The sequence below is a fragment of the Lipophrys pholis genome (assembly GCF_963383615.2).
Source record: "Lipophrys pholis genome assembly, chromosome: 1".
NCBI lineage: Eukaryota > Metazoa > Chordata > Actinopteri > Blenniiformes > Blenniidae > Lipophrys > Lipophrys pholis.
Window position 1 is genome coordinate 48,068,995 of NC_137635.1, and position 21,869 is coordinate 48,090,863.

A 21,869-nucleotide genomic window follows, 5' to 3' on the forward strand; every position below is an offset into this window, starting at 1 on the left:
TTCTTTTGTCTAGAGCAGGGGTGTCAAACATATTGTAGTTCAGGGGCCACATACAGCCCAATTCCATCTTGAGCGAGTCAGTCTGGCAACATAGTGCCGCAATAACCTTTAAATTCCAAATTTAAAGTTTTTCTTTGTTGTGGCGCAGAGTATACGTGATGGAAATGTCTATATTTTTGTAAAAAAAAAAAAAAAAAACATTTACTATGGAAAATGACAACGTGAAAGCGTTCTTATTGAAGCATACTGGTGCAAAATGCAATTAAATGTCCAAAAACCTTCTCCTACAGCTGTTGCATTATGCATCGGATCTCAGTGTTGTGTTTTGTCCACTATTCTAAAGATATTTGTAATAAAATCGAAGTTTACTTTGACATTTTTAGAGAAAGAGATTTCTTTTTCCCTTTTTTTTTTAAACAAACTAATCGAAGAAAAAGGATTCCGGGGTCATTATCTCCTTCTCTGTATGAACAGTACTACAAATAACTTCCATTTAATACTATTTTGCAGACAACCTTCAGAAAATGAAGCTTTGTTAAATTCAAACCTAAAAAGAATGAATTTCAATCTCTACCAAAAAAATAAACAGTACTACTTTGTAATATTTACAGAATTAATTAGTGAATCTCAAACACAAAGTCGGGGTTTTAAGGATTTGGAGCGTTTCCCAGCTGAGGCTGGGCGAGACACACACGGGGAAACATTCACAATGAGACTTCGGCTCAGAACACGCAAAAATCAGATGTCAGGTTTGAAGAGCAGCTTTAACTACCTCACCCTCTTCAATGTTTTGTTAATCATCTATATTCCTGGGTGATTGCAGCTGATGGTGTCAGATCGATCCGATCCATTCATCTGATTTTGTGTTTTGAGCAACGGACACGGATTCAAACGAACCACAAACTATATCAGTTAAATATCGATGGAAGTGAATTTAGGTGATTAATTCCGGGTGCACTGAGCCTTTAACTCGTAATGGTTAAATATGATATTTGCCACCTCCCCATGAAACCCCCGGCCTCTCTCCTCCTCCATCACGCCTCTACAGTTCGTTGTAATAGTTGCACGCCCTAATGATCATATGAAATTGTTTGCCGACTCCGCCACCGCCCGCCATTCATCCTCAGTCCTCCAAGTCGCCCCGCCCTCTTGTTTTCCACTTCTTCCCCCTCGTCAGTGTCACTGGTGTCATCTCTCCTGCCCCTTGTCAGCCGGAGCCACCCTTCAGTGAACTCCTCCGCGGGAGCTGAACTGTGGAGCTCGTCGCTGGTAAACGCCAGCAGTGGCGTTCTGCATCGATGGGGCTCGGTGTCACCGGGCTAGCATAGCGGCACTGGTAATAGGATTTCATGCTCGGCACTGACGGAGCCCCGCGGCACGAAATGGGCTTTCACTTCCCTCAGGAATCACTTGGGCAAGCGCGGCGAGAAAGGAGAACATTTTGAGAAACATATTGAAATATAATGAATAAAAGGTCCCTTCCCTTTGAGGAAACGCTCCAGCGACTCTGCATAGTTTATGTTCACAGTGCGATAGTTATCATACCGTGTGAAGGTGTTCTGATTAAGAAAGAGTTTTTTTGGTATTTTTTTTCCCGTTGTTATTATTTGATTCGAGGGGAAAATGCGAACAAGGCAGTGCATCACGAACAATAATGAATTTCACAAGCGTCGCTCGGTTCGGTTACAATTTATTTCATGCCATCTTCATTTTATTTAATTTTTTTCCTTCTCTTCCATCTCACTCATGTCACACCGTTTTGTTGTTGTTTGTTTGTTTTTTTTTTGTTTTTGTTTTTGTTTTTAATGCATGACTCTGCCGACACCTACATTCATCTGTCTGCGAAAAAAAGACAAGTTCTTTTTTTCCATGCCCGTTGTGTTGTTTCTGACTCATTTCTCTCCCCGCCCCGTGTCCATGTTGTCTTCTCTCTCCCATCAGTGGAATATTGAGGAATCCACCGAGCATGTGAGTAACCCTCATGTGTGCTGCTGGGTCGTCTTGCAGGGCAGGCTCTTCCTCCCCTCTGTAATTTGGGGGTGCTTGTGTGTGTTTGTGTGGGTGCGTGTGTGTGTGGATTTTGAGTTGTGTGTTTTTATTTCGGTGTAAGCCATGCCTGTAATCCACTCGGTGTGAGTCCTCATGAAAGATCATGACCACAGCGAGGAAGAAACGGGTGTCCAGATGATTTCTGGGCTCGACTGTGTGTGTTCGTGTGTGTTTATCTCAGAGTTGCCACAAAACCCCCTTAAAAAAATAAAAAAATACAAAATGTGGGTATTGCTTGTCTGCACACATATCTAATATTTCAATATATATATTTTTTTTGTTTTTACCAAACTGGCTGTAGCAGCCGGCCACTCGTGAGCTTTCCGCAGAGCGATTCCCCCCCGCCGAGCGTACAGTGCAGTCAGAAGTTGCTCGTCATCCATCCCTGTGTGGCGCTGACATTAATCAGGCTCGCCCAACCTGCTGTCTCCCCTACTGTTCCACATGACATGTCTATCTGAGGGGAGGAGCCGCGCGCTTTATCAGCCCCACACATCTTCCCAGATTGCCACCAGCCTTTCATGTTCCTTTCATTCGCCCCGGATGGCAGCTCGCTGCTCTGTGGCTGTCATGCAAGCCCTTTTGTTTTGGCTTATTACCTCCTAGACGTCATACTGCACTCGCATAAATATAAGAGCCACTTAAATGTTCCTCGTCAAGAAATTCAATAGAAGCCCGCTAGACTAGAAAATACTATTTTCAGGGCCAGGAAATCCTTCAAAAGTATAGGTTTACAGCTTTTTAAGACATCGTATGAAAGAAGTGATTTAAGGAATTTTCACTCCACAAGTGGTGAATTCATTCAGTGACCAACCGCAGAGGGTTTTTTTCTGTTTATATATCAACTCTTCAGTTAAAAAGCAAGAAGAAAAAAAAGCCTGTTGTGAAAGCTGTTGTGTTCATTTTGATGGTGCAAAGTTAAACAGATATGTGGTTGCACTGCATAAAGAATCCTCCAGCTACACCCACATGGAGTGAGTCAGGCTCTTCTCCCGCTCCTCTTAATGTGTTGATTAACACCTGACAGACACAGAGCTGGATGTTGTCAGAGGAGGACATCTGTTCACACTATTATTTTTAATTTATTTTTTTTAGCCTGCATGTTTGGGCGGTAGCGGTTTGGCGCTCTAGGTAACTAATGCAGTGTGACTTCGCCACAGACAGATGTCAGCCTGGGAAATATTAACATGCCTTGCTGACCTGCGACTTACTCGCAGGACGGGATGGGATTTTTGAAGCAGTATTTTTTTTCTTTAATTTTTTTCAGACAATTACATTGAGAAAGACTACGTCATACAGTATGTTGCAGGAAGTAATCTGAAGAGATTCTATTTGTTTTAACAACACGGACTCTTTTTTTCCTCATATTTTCCACTCTGGCGAGGAGAGCGGTGCAGGGAGGCTTGCAGAGAGGAATCCATTTCTATAACTAGTCGGCTTGATAATCTCTATAATGCCCCTTGGTGCTGCTCTAAGCATTTGCTCTGAAGGAAACTTTGAAGCTTTGCTTTTTTGCTTTTTTTCTGCTGAGTTTCAGAAGTGTTACTAGACCTGAATCGACCTTGCCAGAATAGAGGGAGGAACGATCTGTGCAGCCGCCACCGCTCAGATTGTTAAAGCCATTTTGTATTATTAAAGCAACGAGACTTCCACCGTGAAGTTAAAAATCATTTCATGAGACTGTAATTTAGCCTTTTTACCCCCACCCCCTGATGTCTCACTTTAAGGTTAGTAACGGAGCAGCAAGAGTCCCCAAAGAGAGCAAACAGAGCGGGAGTTTATAGACGGGTAGAATGCTCTTCTGTGTGAAGGAAATTAAAACTTCATTAGTTGGAGAAACGGCATTAAGGCGGAGCCGTATAACAGTCCACGAGTCTGAGAAGTTTGCGAGGAGATCCGGCAGGAAGGCTCGTAGGCATCTGTGTGTTCGTCCTCTCAGTGGCCCCAGTCAGAAACAGACAACTCCAGCGTGTGTGTGTGTGTGTGTGTGCGTGCGTGCGCGCGCGTGCGTGCGCGCGCTCAAGCCGCAGGCGTTAATTTATTCTTGAGTCTGCTCGTCTGTGTGTGTGTGTGTGCATATGTGCACAATTATGTCTGTACATGCACGCATCCCTTGGCGTGTGCAGCGTGTGCTTATGGTTACTATATATACGTATACACGGCGGTAAGTATATGCATTTGTGTGTGTGTGTGTGTGTGTGTTTACACATGGCTTTGTTGAAGCTCGGACTGTTTTTTAATTCCAGCGTGTGGGTGTGTGTTTTTATTCAGACTGATGCAGACTGGTGATGTGAGTGCCAGCACTGCAGCAGGTTACCAATAACAATGTTTCACCTCGGTTGGTTTCCTGACCGCTCAGTTACCGGTTTGTTCAACCACACCAGTGTGTCGGTGTTCTCGCGTCACAGATGCCTGGACTGCTGAGCAACTACACCCAGGATTTAATCTCATTATTCAGTGATTTCAATCGAGTGTCTCTAAATCCGACCAAAGTTCCCGTCGCACAGCTAAAAGTGCAGTTTTGTGCTTGTTTGTGTTTTTAATCAGACTGCAGTGTAGTGACAGTCCAAGCTCCTCCGGGTGTAACCTCATGCTTGTCCATGCAGCAGACATGAACACTGACACGCTGGTGATGTTCTGGTTCATTTGCTTGGTTTGTTGGTTCCCGGGTTCAGAGTTCCTCCTAACAGGGTGCGGGAGTTTTTCTTCACTAAGAAAAGTTCCTGCTCCTGTGTGTGTGCTTTTAAAACTTTTCTTTTGTTAATATTTACAATGTTTTGTTCAGAGGCCGACCGATCAAGAAGTTACACGTGGATGGAGAAGGGCGTTTAATCTTATTGTAGTTTTTTTTTTTTTTTTTGGGTGCCGTGTGGTTTTGTTATGGGATGGGAGCTTGTGTGTGTGTGTGTGTGTGATTTCTTTCCTTCCCCTGAAGAGGTTTCGCTCAGGCTCACTGATTCCCTTTAACGTCTGACCTTGTGATTTTTCTATTTTACAGGAGGCCATCATTGGTGGACTGCAGTCTGAAACCACCTACTCCGTCACTGTAGCGGCGTACACCACGAAGGGAGACGGCGCCCGGAGCAAAGCTAAAGTCATCACCACAACCGGAGCCGGTCAGAATCTGTTTCTTCAGGCTTTTTTTTTTTTAAGTATCTAAGATATAGAATATCTATTTACAGTGTTGTCTTCAGGCCTTAAAACGGTCTGTCTTCCTCCTTAAGTCTTTCAGCTTGTCTGGTTTTACCTCACCAATACAAAGAGTCCTTTTGTATAAAGTAAACAAAAAGTGGTGGCTTTAATATTATTTGCTTCCGGGTGGATTTCTGCACCCTCAGCAGCCTTTATTGACACAATCGAGCACAACTAATTTACACAACTTGCTTTGCTTGTAAGTTTCAGCCAAGTATTTTAAACGGTATAATATGTTTTCTTCATCGCTGAAACAAATTGAAACGAAACTGCTGCAATTGGGAGAAGACACAAGTGATGGGGGCGTTTGATTTGCGCACCTTTTAAGCAGCAACCAGCTGTATTTACCACTATCTGTTTATGATCTACTAGCCATGTATGCATGTATCGCCTATATTTTATATTTATAAGTCTGCAATAAGCTGACTGTGGGAAAAGGCAGGACACAGTCCCGGAAGAGCCACAACCAGATGACATTCACACTTCTTTAGAATCATCAGTTAACCTAAAATATATGTTTGTGGAGAAAACCAGAAAAAAAATGCACATAATTGCACAATCTCCAAGAATTACTTATGAAATGTGTCCTTCTGCTGCTTTAAGCTGAATGAGTTTATGATTATCTGAGTGTGTATAGCAGACCTTGTGTATTTAAATTGATTTCTTTGCAAGGTGTATTTTGTTTGTCTTTTAATGAATGTTTTTTTTTTTTTTTTAGTTCCTGGCAAACCCACAATGATGATCAGCACCACCATGGGCAACACGGCTCTGATCCAGTGGCAGCCGCCCAAGGAGATGGTGGGTGAGCTGATGGGCTACCAGCTGCAATACAAGCGCACCGATGAGGAAAACTACACGTCGCGCGAGCTGAGAAAGACTGACGACCACTACACTGTCACCGGCCTGCACAAGGGCGCCACGTACGTCTTCCGCCTCAGCGCGCGGAACCGCGCCGGCATCGGCGAGGCCTACGTGAAGGAGATCAGCACCACCGAGGACGTGCCGTCGGGCTTCCCCTTCAACCTGCAGGTCACGGGTCTAACGCAGTCCAGCACGCAGCTGACCTGGGAGCCGCCGCTGCTGGCGGAGCGGAACGGCAAGATCGTGTACTACGTGGTGGTGTTCAGGGACATCAACAGCCAGCAGAATAGCACCAACCGCACGGCCGACACGCACATGACCATCCACGGCCTCAACCCCGACACCACCTATGACATCCGGGTGCAGGCGTTCACCAGTAAGGGCGGCGGACCGCTCAGCCCCAGCATCCAGAGCAGGACCATGTCAAACGGTGAGACGAGCGGCGGGACGTCTGACTCAGCATTCACGCATCTGCTTTTCAAAACCTGCTTTCAGCGTTTGATTCATGCAAATGTAACTACAAGCACCTTTAGGCACTCGCAGTGTATAATAAGCCTTTCACACGACATACATGAGCCCATATGTTTGCATATGGGCTCTGCATCTGGCTCCGTCTTTATCAGTGCCATTTATTTTCTTCAGTATAGTACATCACTGTGTTTATTGATTTACAGAGCACTAATCTCGTTACACGCCACAGTCACATTACCATGCCTCCTCATCCGCCCTCTCATTACCTTCAAATGTGAAGCCAACATGTACCTTCTCACGTATTTTATAATCTTATAAATGTGAGATTTCTTATTTAAAAATGTGCGTGACGCCTATTTCAAGCCACACGCCGCCACTCCTGCCACCGCGCACAATTCCTGGTAATCTCGGCGATCTCGGCCTGTTGCACGAGTCTCGTTGCGCACGGGGTGGAAAGAAAAATGGAACAGGCTTAGCGAGATGAAGGCTATTTCTGTGCCATCGGTAATCAGGCGTGAACGCGATTGGCGATGTTCTTTGAACACCCCCCCATGGCTTGTCAAGTTTGGTCATAAGGTATCGTGGCGGAGGATGTTCACATTGTTTACTGAGGGGGTTACTCACTTCACAGCGGTGTGAAATTTAATTACACGCGGAGATCACGTTCTGCGGTGTACAAGATGTTGGACTTCAGATGGTAATCAAAGGATTTTTATTTTTTCTTCCCCCCATTCCTAGATTTTCCCACGTTGAACTTTGGAGTCAAGGCTGTCATGAAAACGTCAGTCCTCCTCACCTGGGATTTACCGCCAAACTACAAATCCCAGGCGCCGTTTAAGGTGAGTCTCAGTGTAATAGTCAAACTCTATGCCACTGTTTTTCACTTGAAAGGTAAAAGGTTCGAGATGTTCAAAGATTCTACGAAGTTGCACGTTTCAAAAGCATCTGCCCAAGAATAGTCAGGTGGAGCCCAAGTTCATCTCGAGTGGGCCAGACCAGTAAATTAGTGCCATAATAACCTTTAGATTTGAACTATAAGTTTTTGTTTGTTGTGGTGCAGCGTGTATGTGTTGGAAATGATCATATTTTCACAAAACCAAATACTTTCTACATAAAATGACTACAATATCAACATAAAGCCAATTTTAATGATGCAAAATACAGTGAAATGTCCAGAAAACGTCTCATGTAACTCTTGCATTTTGAAAAGTAGCCAACCTTAAAAACCACTTATCACATGACTGGGCATACAGATTATTTACTGTAGTTGGACTAACCAGAAGTCCAACACAAGGAGCAAACATCTCAATGCATAGTGCAACTACTGGTTATCATCAGGTTATTCAAAAGGTTTGTTTCTTAATTTGACTTTCTAATACTATACTTTAAGTTAAATCCATCAATCAGATGTGATTGATGGATTTTAAAGTGATGCTTTACCAAAGGTGCAAAACATTTTAAAATAGCACCTAAGTCAGTGTTTAACATAACTTTTTATTCATGTGATAGAACTGTCATGCAATTCCAGCTTTTAATGAAACAGAAGAAATACACAGAAATGACGTCACCAAATGGTTGTACTGTGCATGTGTCAATGTTTTTACAAAAAAAAACACAAATCATGTTTTTTGGGACAATTGTTTGGGAGAAACAGGAAGAAATGAGGAAGGTATCTGATATGAAGACTTGACGTGATTAAGAAATTCTGTGACTGCAGAACATATTCCTCCCCAGGATGATAAAAATGTATTTTACATACATTTTTAATGTAATTTCCTCACAGGTTGCCTAGGTGAGCTGTTAACACTTTCCACAAAGTGTGATCGAGTGGGGGGGGTTTTGTGTGTTTTTTTTTTTTTTTTTTTACATTTGCACAATAAAAAGTACACAATTTCCAATTCTTCGTAATTTATGATGTGTAATAATCTGTCAAAATGATATATCAATTCTCACCTCGCGGTAAAGGCAAAGACAATTTGAAGTGTGGGGAAAAAAGAAACTATTGGATATGCACCGATGGGCACATGTGACACCTGAGATGAGGTGTCAGATGTGATGAGTACTTCCCCCAGGACTGTGCTGCTTTCGCTTCTTGCCTTTTTCTTTATGTGTGCCTTTTGAGAGCAGGTATGGAAAATGGGGAGTTTATATGAATGATATACTCTACATGCAGTGTATGAATGCTACCGTAAACCTATAACTTTTTTTTTTTCTTTTTTTTTTTCCCCCTCCCCTTGTGTGCTTACAGATCTTGTATAACCAGCAGAGTGTGGAAGTGCAGGGGAACCTGAAGAGAAAGCTGATCACACAGCTGCAGCCAGACACCGACTACTCTTTTGTACTGACAAGCAGAGGGAACATTGCTGGAGGTCTGCAGCAGCAGGTGTCGATCCGCACGGCTCCCGACCTGATCAAAACCAAGCCCAGCACACATCAAGCTCAGGGTGGCAAGATGACTATCAACCTACCCAAGGTCCAGACCACGACACGAGTCAGGTCAGTGCCGAGTCAAACAATTCTGAGTGGGCAGGTGTGCTGCGACGGTGAGCCTGTGGCCTCCGGAGGCGAGAGGAGAGCAGGAACACAAGGAAAAGGATGGATGTGGGAGAGTGAGGCAGCGCATCACATATCACTATTAGTCAGGTTAATCAAAGACGCTTAAACATGTTAATCACAGAAATTATTATTATTATTATTATTATTATCATCATCTCCAAATGCAATTTCACTGAAAATGTTTTTTTTAACCCTTTATCGCGGATCAAATATAGTCTTTTTATAGCTTATAAATGCTTTTGAATGGGAAAGATCTCACTAACAGTGCGTATCTGTAAAAGATTGTAGGTTGTGAGTATTACCATCTTAACATTTTTTGTTTTAGATATCACTTATAGGTTCCTCCATCTATCTATCTCCATCCATCCATCCATCCACAAACACACACAATTTAAAACCTTCAGTCTTCCATGAGAACGGTTTCGTATGTAATTTAGTTTACAAGTATACAATTAAAGAATACAACTAATAACTAGTTTTCGGTGGTTTGTCTTTGTCACTGGGACCATGAACTGGAGCTAATTGTCCCAACGAGTTTACCTGATTGACACAAAATCAACATGAAAGTTACTCTTAAAGCTCGGAAGATCAACTTTTACTCCCTGCGTCTTTATAATACAGCAGCTGCTGATGATAATTGAGACTATCAGTCGGAGTTGTTGCTGCCTTTTCAATCGAAGTGTCGGAAGCAGAATTGTGGCTGACCCTTGCGAGTTAAGCCTCACACGCGTGCACACGGTGCGCAGGGTTGATTGGTAAAACGATTACAGGGTTGGCCGAGGTCCAGATGGGATTGACAGGCAGAGAGCGCAGGTGATTTGAGATGGGTAGAAGCGTGGGGGCGAGGAGGAAGCGAGGGGGGCGAGGAGGAAGCGATGGGGGCGAGAAGTCTTGTTACGGCTCCGTCGACTCCCACTCCCAGACTTGAGTGACTGTTGAATTACAGAGTGGAGGCCTGGAGAGACGTTAGAGAAGCAGCTGCTTTCACCAGCTGATTTTACAAGAAGTCGAATGCTGCGGTGGCTTGGGGTAAAAAACAAAAAGGGAAAGAAACAACTTTAAGCATCAAAGTGGAGAAGAAACAACATTAGGACTAGAAGGAGCGCACACCTTCGCCAACGCCACATTTGTTTGTGGAACCGAGGTAGCATCGCTAGCATGTTAGCCGTTTGCTCATATCAATGCAAACTCGCCATGTCATGTAGCAACATCACTGTGTGAAACACTGAGCTGGGAGCGTCTCCATGGCAACAGACGCTGACCTCCTTTGGGTCTCCTCCATGAGGTGCCTCTCCCATCCGCTTTGTATGGGACGTTTTTTTCGCAGTTTTTCTGGGATTTATTTGGAAACGATTAGCCGTTAACGTCCCAAAATCGAATCCATTGTTCCTTGGACGATGACAAATCATCCCTGAAGATTTCATGCAATTCGGGTTCGTAAATATTTGCGAAAAGTTAGTTACATACATACAAACCAATAAATAAATACATGCCGGCTAAAACGTAACCTTCCGCCCCGATTTCTGTTGGCGAAGGTAATAAACTGACACAGATGGGCATCTTGTACCCACATACATGCTCCTCCATTCATTACCTGCCTCCTTAGTTTGACCCGAAACTCTCAAATGTCTTTCCAACGTCTTTCTTTCCCTTCTATTTTGGTCTTTGTAATTATAGCGGTAAAAGAACACACACACGCAAGCAGTCACATAGATGGTCTTATTAACCTAAGGAATCCTATGGGGATCTCTATTAACTGAAGCCCGCCCCTCTCTCACCGGAATACTGTTTGTTCCAGTCTACGTGGCAGATGTTCTTAGTGATTAGCCATTAATTGGAGAATGCAGCGCCAATCTGCCGGTGCTCGACCTTGGTCGGACCCTCTCGTGTAGCACTCCCAAATTTAAATTCAGCCCATCGAGCCTCACAGTGAAAGTATGTCTTCCCTAAATGCTTTGACTGTGTTGGTAATGCACTCGGCCCACTTTGATCTCAGCGTGTCTGTGCTGCGGTCGGTCTGTCTTCACACAGCCGTTCTCCTCCTTGGCAGGTGGTACTACATCGTGGTGGTGCCGGTGTCCCAGTCCACGCGGCGGTGGAAGAATCCAGACGAGATGGATCTGGACGAGGTGAGTGCCAGCCGGTGGCTGATTGGCTAATGTGCCGGGTCAGAGGTCGCGAATAACATCGTCCGTTCCAACTGGGTAGGACACCGCTGGTTGTAACTAATTAGCTGGACCCTTCTGGGCGTCGAAGGGAAGAGAGACTCTAAACAATGACTCACTGGGGTAGGTGGGGAGCGTCCTGATTGGCTGCCAGCTCCGCAGACTGTGCCCATCTGTTGAATCTAACAGTTCACGTGCACAGAAATTAGTCCTGACGTCGCATAACTAAACTTTACTTACACATTAGTGCCTTACCTCCAGATATTTCTCCGCAGTGCTTAAAGTGGCACGGTCTACGCAAAGTTTTTACACGAGGTATTTAAATGAAGATAAAGATTAATGGCTGCTTTATTATCCTTTTTTTTTAAATAAAGGTCTCCCTCGTCCATAAGGGAATTCGGCTAAATGACATAAACGAAATATTAATGCCATTTTTAAGTAAACTAGGAGGCTCATTGGTTTGAATCACTGTTGCTGGAGCTCCCAGTAGAAATAACAGAAGAGACTGAGAGGGAGAGAGATGGGACTCCCTGACTCATTAAACACTGTGCAGGCCATTGTCTCCTCCCTTCGACATAATGATTTAATAAAGCTACATCTGGAGCTGTACATGAGACATCACTGACAGAAAACAAAATGCTGCTGAAAACACAATGCCGCAGTGCTTTATGCTCCTGCTCATTTATTAACCAGGCTGGCAGTCACGCTGAGATTGTGTGCCGGAACAAACGCTAATTGCTCACTCCGTAGCTTGGCTGCATTGTTTGCAGTTATATCACTGTGCAAAGGGCAGTTTTGCTCTGTGGAGTCATTATCTCTTATTGCTGGTGTGCTAAGGAACCGAACCTGGATGCTTAGTGTCAATGGAAAGGTTGTTATCGTGATTATTATTTTGATATGTTGCATATGCGTTAATCTTTACCACAAACAACCAACAAGTACACGTGTGTTCAAAGCACCATGGCTTAATTTAAGCCCGATTTCACCTCTGCCTCCCACTTTGTGTCCAGCTGCTCAAGTCAAGCGAAGGTCCCGTCCTGAGGCGTCGACGTCACCTGGACTCCTCCAAGCCTTACATCGCTGCCAAGTTGGCTTCCCTGCCAACCAGCTTCACACTGGGCGACGAGAAGAGATACAACGGCTTCTACAACAAGCCCATGACCAGCCAGCAGGAGTACCTCTGCTTCGTCCTGGCCGTCCTCCGATACGAGGGCACAGACAGCGCCGCCAATTACGTAAGCGGCACACCAAGTAACACATGCACGTGTGACTTATGGCTCATGAATAATGAATTTACCTCTGCGTGCACATGTAACCTTTTCTCCCTTCGGAAATGCAGTTTTAACTTTATCGCCCACCCCGCTCGTTCCTCAAGCGTCTCCAAAATGGCAGCGACAAGCCAAATTGTTGTTGTTTTTACTGCCACTTATTCCACAACACGGCCGCCTCTAAAAGTCATTGCAGCTTGTCCCGATAACTCCCATATCATTGGACAATGCCATCAGAGATCCAGCCCTGCCGCTCTGGCAGGCAGCGGCGCCCCACGCAGATCTCTTTACAATGCTAATGCTGGAGTGTCGGCCCTGTGAGCCGAGGCCCCCGTGCACGAACAGCGCCGACACAGAGGCCCGGCTCTCCACGGCATGGTCTGGAGTAAACTTCACTGCAGGAAGAATACGAGTCTGCAATTGCTTTGGGCTCCTCCGCTACCCGGGACATACATATTCAGTAGCTGGGCCCGGGGCAAGCAGAGGGGGGGGGGGCTTCGTGTCCGAAATCAAATCCCAGGCTTTTCACCTATTTCTTTCTCCTTTCTCTTTTCTCTCAGCTCTTTTTTCTCTCTTTCGCACCCTCTCTGTTTCTCTCTGCGTCTCCCTCACTCGCCACATCTTTCTCCACCGTGAAGACAGCAGAGGAGATTGATTAGTGCGGCTGGAGTTAAGAGGGAGACGAGGGCCCGGACACAGGGCCTAGGGAGTCTGTAAAGCAGGCCTGATTCCCTTGAAATGCTGCTTTACATGTCCCCAATGCCCCCACCTCCCATTCTCCCCGTAATCCCCCCACTGCCTCACCCAGAGGAGAGGAGGAACGTGCAAAGGAGGAAATGGTGGGCAGCCATGATATACTTTACTTCAAAGGCGATGCTTAAATCCCGTCGCCGCACAACACTCTCACTGCACCTGCAAGGCGTCGCCACGTTGAATCAGCGACGCTTAAGATGTGTCTCTTTCTGTGTACTCCCCCTCCTTAAACTTGTGTCGTACACACCTACTTTCAAGCCTAATCGCTCAAATTAATCGGACTTCACTCACAGAGCGAGTGAATCAGCGTGTTTACCATCACATCACAAACCTGCCTGTTGTCGACTTTCTGCCGGCAGCCGGATTCTCAACTTTACACAAACAACATGTGTCGCTTCCTAAAATATGGCAAAGGGGTTAAAATAAAAGTTTAACATTTTACTTCAGTGGATGACTTTGGATGGGAAAGTTGTACCTGTGAAAATTACAGCTACAGTAGGGCATTTTTATAGCAGAATTATGGGAACACAAAAAACCCTTGTTTCATTTCACAGTCCAAAAGACATACATGTGAGGTTAAGTGGTGACCCTACATTGCCCCTAGGCGTGAGTGAGCAAGATAACGCGGTACAGAATATGGATGAATGGAAAAAACATTGAAAATCTGCATTTTCCATTTAAAAAAAATCACAAATTCAACAACAATTTAACATAAAAATGTTTGAAAATTTCGTTTGAGACCAAATGAAAATGAATCTTAAGACAATCAGTGAACAGACAAAGGACAGTTTGTGAGTCCTTCTCAGCTCATGTGAATTGTCACTTTGGTTTGGCAGCTGCCCCTGGATCATAACTGTGGGTTTGTACAAATATAGAGATTCAAGGAAAGACAAAAAGAAAAAAACTTATGAAGAAATCTCATTAAAATTTGCAAGGTCCACAATAAACACGCGGATGATTATAACGCCATCAAGCTCAAATGGAGCATGTGAAGGTCACACGTCCTGGTCAAGCTATTTAAAGTTGTAATTGCTTGTAGATCCCACACGGTGCTGTAGTGGTTAGTAATTTTACCTCGCAGCGAGAGTGTCCCTGGTTCAAGTTCTGGCTTGGAGGCCTTTTTGTCTTCATGTGGGTGTGATGGTTTTCTTCAGTTTACTGTCCAAAGCCACATTGATTTAGTTTTAATGTGGGGGTGCGAGATGTTTGTCTATTGTCAACTCATGTGCAGCTGGGATTGGTTCAAGCAGTGTAGAATATGAGTGGATGAAACTAAAACTTGTTTCACGCATAAGATAAATGATAAGATCACGATTCAGTTGAATAGTGTTTAGACTGCTGGAGGACATTTAGTTTGAACGCCATAGCGTCAATAATGCAATATGACCTTACACATGAAATAATTACGATGCCTTTTAAGCAATGCCGCACTGTTTACTGTGGAAAGTTGTAATTATTTTTATTTTTTTTACCTCTTGGAAAAATATAACAAGCCACAGAGAAGGCAGAAAGATAAATCTCCAGAGCTTTGTCTACCACCTTGCTTTTACTGAACTGAAAAACAAACCCACTGTGGGCATCGTGCGTCTGGGACTCAGTTTCTAACTTTGATTGCTGCTGAGCAGTATTTTATCTGTGAGTGTTTCAAGGTGGAATTACCCCCAGATAAAGACTGTAAAGCTGTAACGCCAACCTTTTGGACGATAGCTGCAGACTATTAATATTGATATTTCACCACTAATTGTGTCTGCAGCTGATAAACTATATCTAAATAAGTCTGTGAATAGCTTTATCGGAGCTATGCACATTAAAGGCGTTTCACTATCGAGCGTGTCCTCTAACTGAAATAATCTGTCAGTTTGCAGGCTGCTGCAGCAACATGGTGTCTTGCAAATTCACTTATAACTGCCACCCCAGGTTCAGAAATACAATAAGGGATATATTGAAAAAAAAAAAAAAAATCCAATAAGTGACCTGCTGCATACAGTCAAGCGCACGATTTACAGTCACCAGATTATTACAGAGCTTGTAAATGCTCCCTCCTTGTGCACGTTGAAACATGTGAACTGTGATCTGGCTACCGAAGGCAGGCTGGTATTGATTGCTGCACGAATCCCCTAAGTGCACTCCTCGGGAAACTCAGACACCACAGCGGTGTTTGTTTTTGTCACCCCCAACGCGGCACTTGCGAACGTTTATTACCAAACGCGCGGGTACAGAAGGTAAAGTGCGCGGCAAGGCACGAGCGGTTGGCAAGACGCTGCCTGAAGCAGGATCTTCACCAGACCCAGGAGAATAAGACAACAAGTGTTGGAATAAATGACTTGTGTCTTTACTACACTTCCTCGCCACCACCCAACCCCCCCCCCAGCCTAGATCAAACAAGACCGCCAGGGTTTAATAAGCCCTCGTATATCAATGGCCACAAGCAGCCAGCAGTGGTTGCAGGGAAGAAGAGGAGGAAGGAAGGCAAAGGGGGATGAGAGGAAGAAGAAGAAGAAAAGAGTGTGCCTTCATGTCTCCCCAGCACCCACGGCAGATAAACAAGCCGGGGGAAGTGTGAAATGGGATGATAGATGCTGGGTGTGTATAAACAGTATCATTTAATGCGAGAAGAGAGTGAGAGAGGGAGGTAGCATGAAATATAGTGTGATGTGAAACAGAGGGAACGGCTGTTGTTGGGGAGAGGAAATGAATTGTCTCGAGTCCCGTCCAGCCTGTGAAGTTGGGATGAGAGGAAGTCACCTGGTGGCAGAGGAGCGAGAGCACTGTGCTAATGTGTGTTTTTCTCTTGATAAGAAAAGAGGTGAGGGAAACCGAACCTGGGAGGAACTCGCGTGTGTTTACCGCAGTTTTTTGTTTTTTTTTATTCCGGTGCGCAGCGCTATCCAGGCATTTATATTCTCCTCACTCACTGGAAGAATTGGCTTTGTAGCACTAATTCTGTTGGTGCTCTGGGCTCGAAGCACCCTTAACATGGAAGACTGGCTGCTTTCAAAATTCAAAAGGCTTTGACAAACAATATCAAGAGAGAGTTACAAAAACATGGTGGGTTTTTTTTATTTATTTTTTTTATTATTATTATTATTTCTAGCAGGAAACAGAAGGATATCGAAGTCCAACTTTTAACCGTCGGTGGTCAGACTGTAGCGGCGTCGACGGGACGCTGTGTTCGCCTGTGCTGTGTCACTTCCTCCTCCTGGAGGCGTCTCCCTCTGGCAGCGCCTCCAGATATCTGGGTGCTTGGTATTCAGGCAGCCGGAGAGGAGGAAAGAGTGCAGCTTCTGGTGCTGAATGGGAAAGAGGGCATGTGAGCGAGAAAAGAGTGAGGAGAAATGTGTGAAGAAGAGAGGACGAAAGAGAGGGGTCATCACACAGGATAGACTCGACCCTGCAGCCACATTTCTGTTCCACTCAGATAAAGGCATCCTTTCATACACACTGTCATCTTTCTCTCTCACTTTCTCTACCTACATTTTTTTGTTGTTTTTTTTTGTTGTTTTTTCTCTCCCTTTCCTCCCCCTCCTTTCCTCTGTCTTTTCTTATGTCATGCAGAGATGAGGAGTGTGTGGGCTCCTCAGCCTCCCCGGGGAGGCGGAGAGAGCGGCAGATATATAATAGGCGTCTTTGCATGTTTGTTTGTTTGTCTGGCGCACGCCCCGCGGCTTATTTAGCCACTTTTGGGGAGGCGGGGGAGCTGGCGAGGTCAGCAGCGAGTTGAAACAAATGCGCTCGCGCTGCGTGTAGAGGATTCAGTGCTCAGGGGAAGGCAGAGCAGCGGCTGACTGACTGGGGAAGCTGCATAGCCCACAGGCCAGATAGCAGACTCGATATACTGCTACTTCCACGACACCTCTCTCTCTCTCACTCTCTTCCCTTTCCTGTCCTCTCTCTCCCGCTCGCTGGCATCTCTCGTCACCCACTCTCTCTCTCCCCCTCTTGTTCACTTTGTCTGTCTCAGACAAACACTTAGAATCCGAACACACTCTCGGTGGCTGCGACCTAGACAAACACATTGACTTGTGAAGGCTCGGAGGAGACGAAGCCACGGGAAAAAAAACGATGTCCCACATATGCGTTCGCGCATTTGTTTATAGTCTTTACACACAGTGGTGCTCCTGGAACTATTAAAGATGAACTCAAAGTGTTTAAAGAAACATTTTTTTTGTTGACAGAGACAACTTGGGAAAAGTAAACTGATTTCTTATGTGTGAATGACGGTACACAATATTGATTTACGTTCAAGTATTTGGGGCTGTCACACAAGCTTGTAAAATGCTGGAATGTGTGTGACGTGTGAAATGTTTATTATAATCAGGGAAGATAAAAAGTGGAAAACTAATACAGTGAAGTGGTCATTTCTAGAGTGTAAGGTTGCAGATTTGATTCCCCATGTCCACATGTGAAAGTGTCCTTGAGCGAGATGCCGTCAACGGCAGCCGCCTCCATCGGTGTGTAAATATGTGAATGCGATTAACAGTGTGACACACTTTGGGGACTCCTCAAGTGGTGGAAAAGCACTATATAAATGAAATCCATTTATAAATCCAAGCCTTTTTTTTTCCAATTATTTTTTTTTTATTGGTATTTCACATAATTCTCAACATTTTGCCTTAGACATCCATTCATCTGTACCTTTCAGTTGAATCTCCACAATCCAAACCTAAATAAATAGCACAGAGACGAATAATTGCTCTTTCCAGCATATTATAAGACAATCTCTTAATAAAACCTTACAACTAAATAACTACACTCCCGAGAATGGAGAATCTGAGAACCTGAGAGAAGTCATACCGTTTAACATTATACAAAAGATGGCCGCACTGGTTTAACATACCTGATCCAGCTTTCACATCTTTTCAAGAACACATTTTGTCACGGTCTTATGGCAAATGCAATTCTTTCCATCTTGTATAAATCCAAGTCTTATTGGAAGACTGTTAGTTAGTCGATGAAAGATGCAAATACCAGCGTCTGACTAGTTTATAGGTTGGTGGTTGATATAAAATAGACTCGAGAATACAGACAAAAGATTTGTATAGCAAACTGAAGCCAGCCCATTCCTCCATAGTCCAGCGGAATGCCCGTCAGCTCGGTGTTGTTAGAGATGTACTTACGTCCCTCACTGTCTCTGACTCACTCTCGGGCTCGCAGATTCCTTCACTGCACCAGTGCTCCATTGTGATACCGCTGTGCGCGGGCAGAGGCATTAGGAGCTGCGTGACTGAGCTTTTATCAGATATTAGGGCCGTTCAAATGGATGATCCCACTACTTCGCCGTGACCAACAGACAAAAAGCCTCTCTCTTTTTGTTCTGCCCTCTCCTCCGCTCCTGCTCTGGCTTCCTTATCCTGCTCTGAAAGCACAGCTGCAGTCATTTGTTGCACCAGTTAAACAAAAAAAAAAAAAAAAAAAAGTGTTTTTCCCAGGATTCCCTGCAGGGCCACATCCTAAAGCCTTTATTTTGGGGCCCTCCCAAAAGAACAGGAAGCCTTGTGGTGTCGTCACAACGGCAGCGTCCCATTGCTGTGCTGCTTCTCTTTGTTCTTAGATAATAGGTTCGTCCCAAAGGCCCACAGAACAGGAGCGGTCGGGTCTCTTGTGGCCGGTGTGTGAGAGAAAGAAAGACAAAAAACTCTGCTGCTGTTGTAGGAAAATCTGGATCTTTTCACTTTGCTGCATGAATTATCTGGCGTCTGTGCCTAATATGGAAGCACTCTGGTTCATGCATACGGGGGATTGAGACATACTGTAATGCACGAACACATCCATAGTGTGACTTTTTTTTTTCTTTTTTTTTTCATGCCGTCTCCCAAGTACGAGAGATAACAGAACTATATGACAGAGTGCAGTACTCTTTGAGTTCATCTTAGCTTATCTTTCCAATTAATATCTTCCTGTGCACCGAAGAGCAGGCTGCTGTGCAGCTAATGATCCGGATTACTGCTGCCTGCCGCCCCGCCACTCCTGCTGCATGCTGGGAGCCCAATTCCCTTCGAGGTCTGCGATCTGTCACCCGTACTCCCCCCGCTACACGCCCCGCTCCCTGCCCAACCTGCTTCTCCTGTCGTCATTCAGTAGGAAGCCCGCTGAGCTCTTAACGACAGACGCCCCGCACCTCTCTTCCTCCCCTTCCTCCTCCTCATCTCTCAGTTTGCCCTCCTGAGTTTGGTCTTCCTCAGACACTTTCTTTAAACACCACAGTGCATCGCCTCGTGTGTCCACTCCTCAGATACACACTCACACACCTGCTTCCTCTCCCCTCAGTCACTCGGATACAAGGAGTGGAAAGATGTCTCATTTAAAACCAAGGTACAAACGCACCCTTACTGCCACCTCCTCCTCCTCCTCCTCCTCCTCCTCCTCCTCCTCTTCCGTCACGGTGTGAACACTAATGAAGAAGAGATGAGTCCTCTCCTATGCCCCCATTTATCTCGGCGACCGAGAGACACACACACTTATCCCAGCCGCTCTGTATCTACCTCTCCCACTGTCTTGTCGCACACTTGCTCTGCCATCAGCTGTTTTGGTTACGTCCGACAGAATGCAACCCTTTAATGGAAATGTAATCGCTTCATTATCACGGATGGTTGCGGTTGTTTTAAAGGTGTCACTTTGATTTGATTGACGGCTTTGTGACTTCTGCTGCACCGCTGAACTTGTCGTTTGCGACTCTATTGTAAAAGACGCTCTGATTCCATCCAAAATGACCGTCATAAACAACACTAACAACTTTTTGAAAGCGGAATTATTTCCAACACTGATACTTAAATCAGAGGCTTCTTCCTGTTTTGATTCCTCATGATCTGAATATTGATCCCTATCTCGACTTAGGAGATCAGTACTTAAGACACTGAAACTGCAAAGAAATGTAAAAATGGTCAGACATATTTGGTTGTAGATTTGATCCGCGGATATCTTTCCTCTTTTCTTTTCCTTACAGATGACGTTTTCAGCCAGCCCCTACTCAGACCCGATCCAGGTCACCGCCAGTCTGCCACAAGGGATGGAGCAGCCTGAGATGCTGTGGGTCATGGGCCCGGTGCTGGCCGTGGTCCTCATCATCATCATTGTCATCGCCATCCTGCTGTTCAAGAAGTAAGTGAGGCTGCGCTGGTGTTTATCTGTCACTCGCCTCTGTTTGTTTGAGGTTGAGCCGCGGCGACGTGAATGTAGGTTTCTTATGGTTGCGTCAGGAATGGTAATGAGACATGCTCCCTTCTGCCGCTCGCACCGGGCTCCTCACACACCAAACTGTAACAACCAATTTTCATACCGCCACGTACAGTATAATGGGAGAGCCACCAAAGACGGTTTGAGTCGAGATTCAGACAAAAGATTTTTGGCCGAGTTGGGCATTCCCAACAATGCCATGTGAAGTGTCAGTTGAAATGGCAGCTGACATCGCCTCCCAAGTAAACAGCACAGCTTGGCTGTCAGAAACTCTTAGGAGTGAGAAATGTGTTTTGGCCAACACTATTGGTCATTTCAAATAAGAAACAGAGGGCTGCAACAGAGGGCTTAGCTAAAAGCCCAGTCAATATCTCTTTAAAGCACTTCAGCCGCCCCTGTGCAGCACACCATGATTACACGCAGGCCAAAGAAATGGTTTGGGAGGACAGTGTAATAAAGAAGTGATGCCACTTTTGTTACAAAAAGTTTGCTGATTAACAGTTATTCTCATAAAAGTGCATACTTTATTTTAATAAATACATTGTGGCTTCTGCTTCTATGCTGTAAGGATTTTATTCCTCTGAGCGGAAACTGTCAACAGGCGTTTCTCACCTAAGAATTAATCAGGTCCTACCTTGGTGTAGTGGACAGCACCGTCACATCCCAGCGAGGGAGTCCCTGGTTCCACTCCTGATTGGGTTTTTTTTTTTTTTCCTGTGTTGAGTTTGCATGTTCTGTCCTCTCATAGCCGGAGGCCACATTGACACATTTTCAAGTGAAAACTGAAAAATTGTGTTGTGTTTCGGGGATCCGATTACACGACAGTGATGCTTGAAGCCACTGAAAGCACACATTTTTGAAAACGGCTCCGACGTGAAGCTTTTCAAAATCACCGACTCCCTTTTTGTGTAAATTGGGGGAAACAACTTTTTGAAAACGCTGCTACTGCATGGCCGTAGTCAATAGTTCTTCTGCACATGCTCAAGTAGATGGGCAATTGCAACACTGGCATGACTCCCCATTCATATTCTCCTGGCATTTGGTAGTTTTATAGTTGAGAGTCACTGCAATGGCAATCCAACCCTTTTGTCTGTACATACAAATGTCTGTTTACTCTCCATTGTTCATTTTAATAGTGTATTGTGCTCTAGACATGTGTGTGTGTGACTTTATTTCAAAAACAAATGGCCCAGCATAAAAAACAGTGTCGTTTTCCAGACTTCTGCTGTTTCCATTTTTAATGTTTGCATGTTTGAATATGTGTGGCTGTTTGTTTCTTTCTCCACGATGGACTGACAATCGGTCCGGGTCGTACTCTCCGGTCAGCTGCGATCAGCTCCAGGTAGTTTTGGATGAAGCTGTTAATAAATTAATGGATGGA

At 44.8% G+C, this 21,869-nt stretch overlaps 1 protein-coding gene across 1 annotated transcript in view; it reads left to right on the plus strand.

Annotated features, from left to right (window-relative positions):
- Window positions 1–21,869, plus strand: part of ptprfb (protein tyrosine phosphatase receptor type Fb) — a 140,501-nt gene that overhangs the window by 81,761 nt on the left and 36,871 nt on the right. Inside the window, exons 13-20 of the mRNA XM_080474595.1 lie at window positions 1,942–1,968; window positions 5,048–5,165; window positions 5,960–6,532; window positions 7,312–7,412; window positions 8,822–9,069; window positions 11,180–11,258; window positions 12,305–12,529; window positions 20,259–20,413. Coding sequence (XP_080330721.1) covers window positions 1,942–1,968; window positions 5,048–5,165; window positions 5,960–6,532; window positions 7,312–7,412; window positions 8,822–9,069; window positions 11,180–11,258; window positions 12,305–12,529; window positions 20,259–20,413 — 1,526 coding nt within the window. The remainder of the gene's footprint in view (window positions 1–1,941; window positions 1,969–5,047; window positions 5,166–5,959; window positions 6,533–7,311; window positions 7,413–8,821; window positions 9,070–11,179; window positions 11,259–12,304; window positions 12,530–20,258; window positions 20,414–21,869) is intronic.